A 1,772-nucleotide genomic window follows, 5' to 3' on the forward strand; every position below is an offset into this window, starting at 1 on the left:
GGAAAGTGGACCAAGCCATCATCATTCACTAATTGTTAAGAGTGAATAATGTCTATACTGGATTTCAGTCACTTCCAATTTTCATACTGTGGGGAAAAATATGCTTAAATAAAATTCTAAAAGTTATCTTGAAGTATGTATTCCAAAATTGTACATGTAATAGGCAATTTTGCCATGAAACCATTAGAATACTTTATATACAAATGGTTTTCATTTCTTACATTAAGAGCAACTTTATGCTAAATAAAAAATATAAATCCACCAATCCTAAGAGTTCTAATTTGCAAGAATATATAGACCATGCTACAAAATGCTCTCCTGCTGATCAGGAAGTGTATAATTTACTAAAATGTTCATAAGGAATATTTGTTAATATCTGTCCATCATCCAAAACTAGTGTGGCACTAAAAGAGTCCTCCTGGATGCTTTCAAGCACGGCTTCTTTCTTACAGTGTTTGCCAACAAGAATCAGTACTTTCCTTTTAAGTGAGGGGATTACAGTCTCTAAAGCCATTTGGTCTATCTTAATCTTTGCACCGGAATCTAATAACTTCACTATCGCGCCATAGTCATCAATCACATCTCGAACAACTCCTTTTGCTCTATAATATTTGGAGCCTAGTTCTTCTGTGATGATCTTAACAACAATTCCTTTTGCTAACCAAGGTATCTCAGCCTTTTCTTCTTTTTCGGCTTTGTTTTTTTTGGCTGCTATTTGTTCCTTTACTTTTTTATTTGCATTTCCTCTTTCATGATGTCATGAAGAGCTGTCCTCTTCTTTGTTTCTTTTCTGACTTTCTCCTCTGCCTTTGGCTTGCTTTTTGGTCCTGCCATTAAGGCATTTTTGTTGAAGCTACTTGCCTTTAGTGTTTTAGATGAGCTGGGTAGCTTCATATCTAGGGCTATCACTTCATCTTCATTCTCTCGTTGCAATTCCTTGTATTCCTTCTCTTCTTCACCCTGCTTAGCCCGACCAAGCTCAATTTGTCGGGATATAAACTCTTGCATTCGTTCCTCTTCATTTTTCTCATATTTATCACGCCTCTCCATTTGTTTCTGTCTTCGGATGGTCTCAGGATCCCTATCGATATATGCCACATACCATCCCTTCTCTGTTTCATCAACATGGCACCTCCCTTCTCGCCCGAGCCACTTGACAAAATCAGTAAGAGTCTCCCATTTGGTAGCGTTCATGTGCACATGGTCTCTGTCTTGGATGTATTCTTGGTACACATTATTGGCATGTACTCTCTTTGTACCATACCTTCTCTTAAGAAGGCTTTCATATCCCTCAAGGAACTCTTCTGAGAAGCTGTCCAGGTACTTGTCAGGATCTTCAGCAAAAAGGAGGAGCTGTCGTTGGTGACTTTCTGACAGAGTGTGGCACTTGAATCCATTTTCATCTCGACATTGTTTTTGACACATCTGACAGTACCATCGCAATTTCTGGAGACCCTTGGCCTTCATCTTATTGGCCAGGTCTTTTGGTGTTCCTTTCTCTGCCTTCCCCATCTTGTCCTTGTTGTGTGAGAGACTCTGTTGAAAAACAGTAAACAGTAGAGAGTACAACCCATGCATGGAAATGTCTAATTTTTAACTTAACTACTAATTTACCGTAAGATATACTGTGGAAGAAATATATTATGATTACAAAGCTTTGAGTGACACCTTAGTATATTATTAGTTTGGAGAATGACTAAATAATAATTCAACATTTGGCAAATTCTAAAGACAATTATGACTCATCTAGGATGCTGACAGTGGTGTTAGCA

At 37.9% G+C, this 1,772-nt stretch overlaps 1 protein-coding gene across 1 annotated transcript in view; it reads right to left on the minus strand.

Annotated features, from left to right (window-relative positions):
* Nucleotides 1-122: 122 nt before the first annotated feature.
* The window catches only part of LOC119594197 (DNA/RNA-binding protein KIN17-like), an 18,391-nt gene continuing 16,741 nt past the window's right edge, over nt 123-1,772 (minus strand). The window contains 2 exon segments of the mRNA XM_037943268.1: nt 123-735; nt 738-1,538. Coding sequence (XP_037799196.1) covers nt 326-735; nt 738-1,512 — 1,185 coding nt within the window. The 5' untranslated portion in view covers nt 1,513-1,538 and the 3' untranslated portion in view covers nt 123-325.

Source organism: Penaeus monodon, chromosome 33 (genome assembly GCF_015228065.2).
Source record: "Penaeus monodon isolate SGIC_2016 chromosome 33, NSTDA_Pmon_1, whole genome shotgun sequence".
Lineage (NCBI taxonomy): Eukaryota > Metazoa > Arthropoda > Malacostraca > Decapoda > Penaeidae > Penaeus > Penaeus monodon.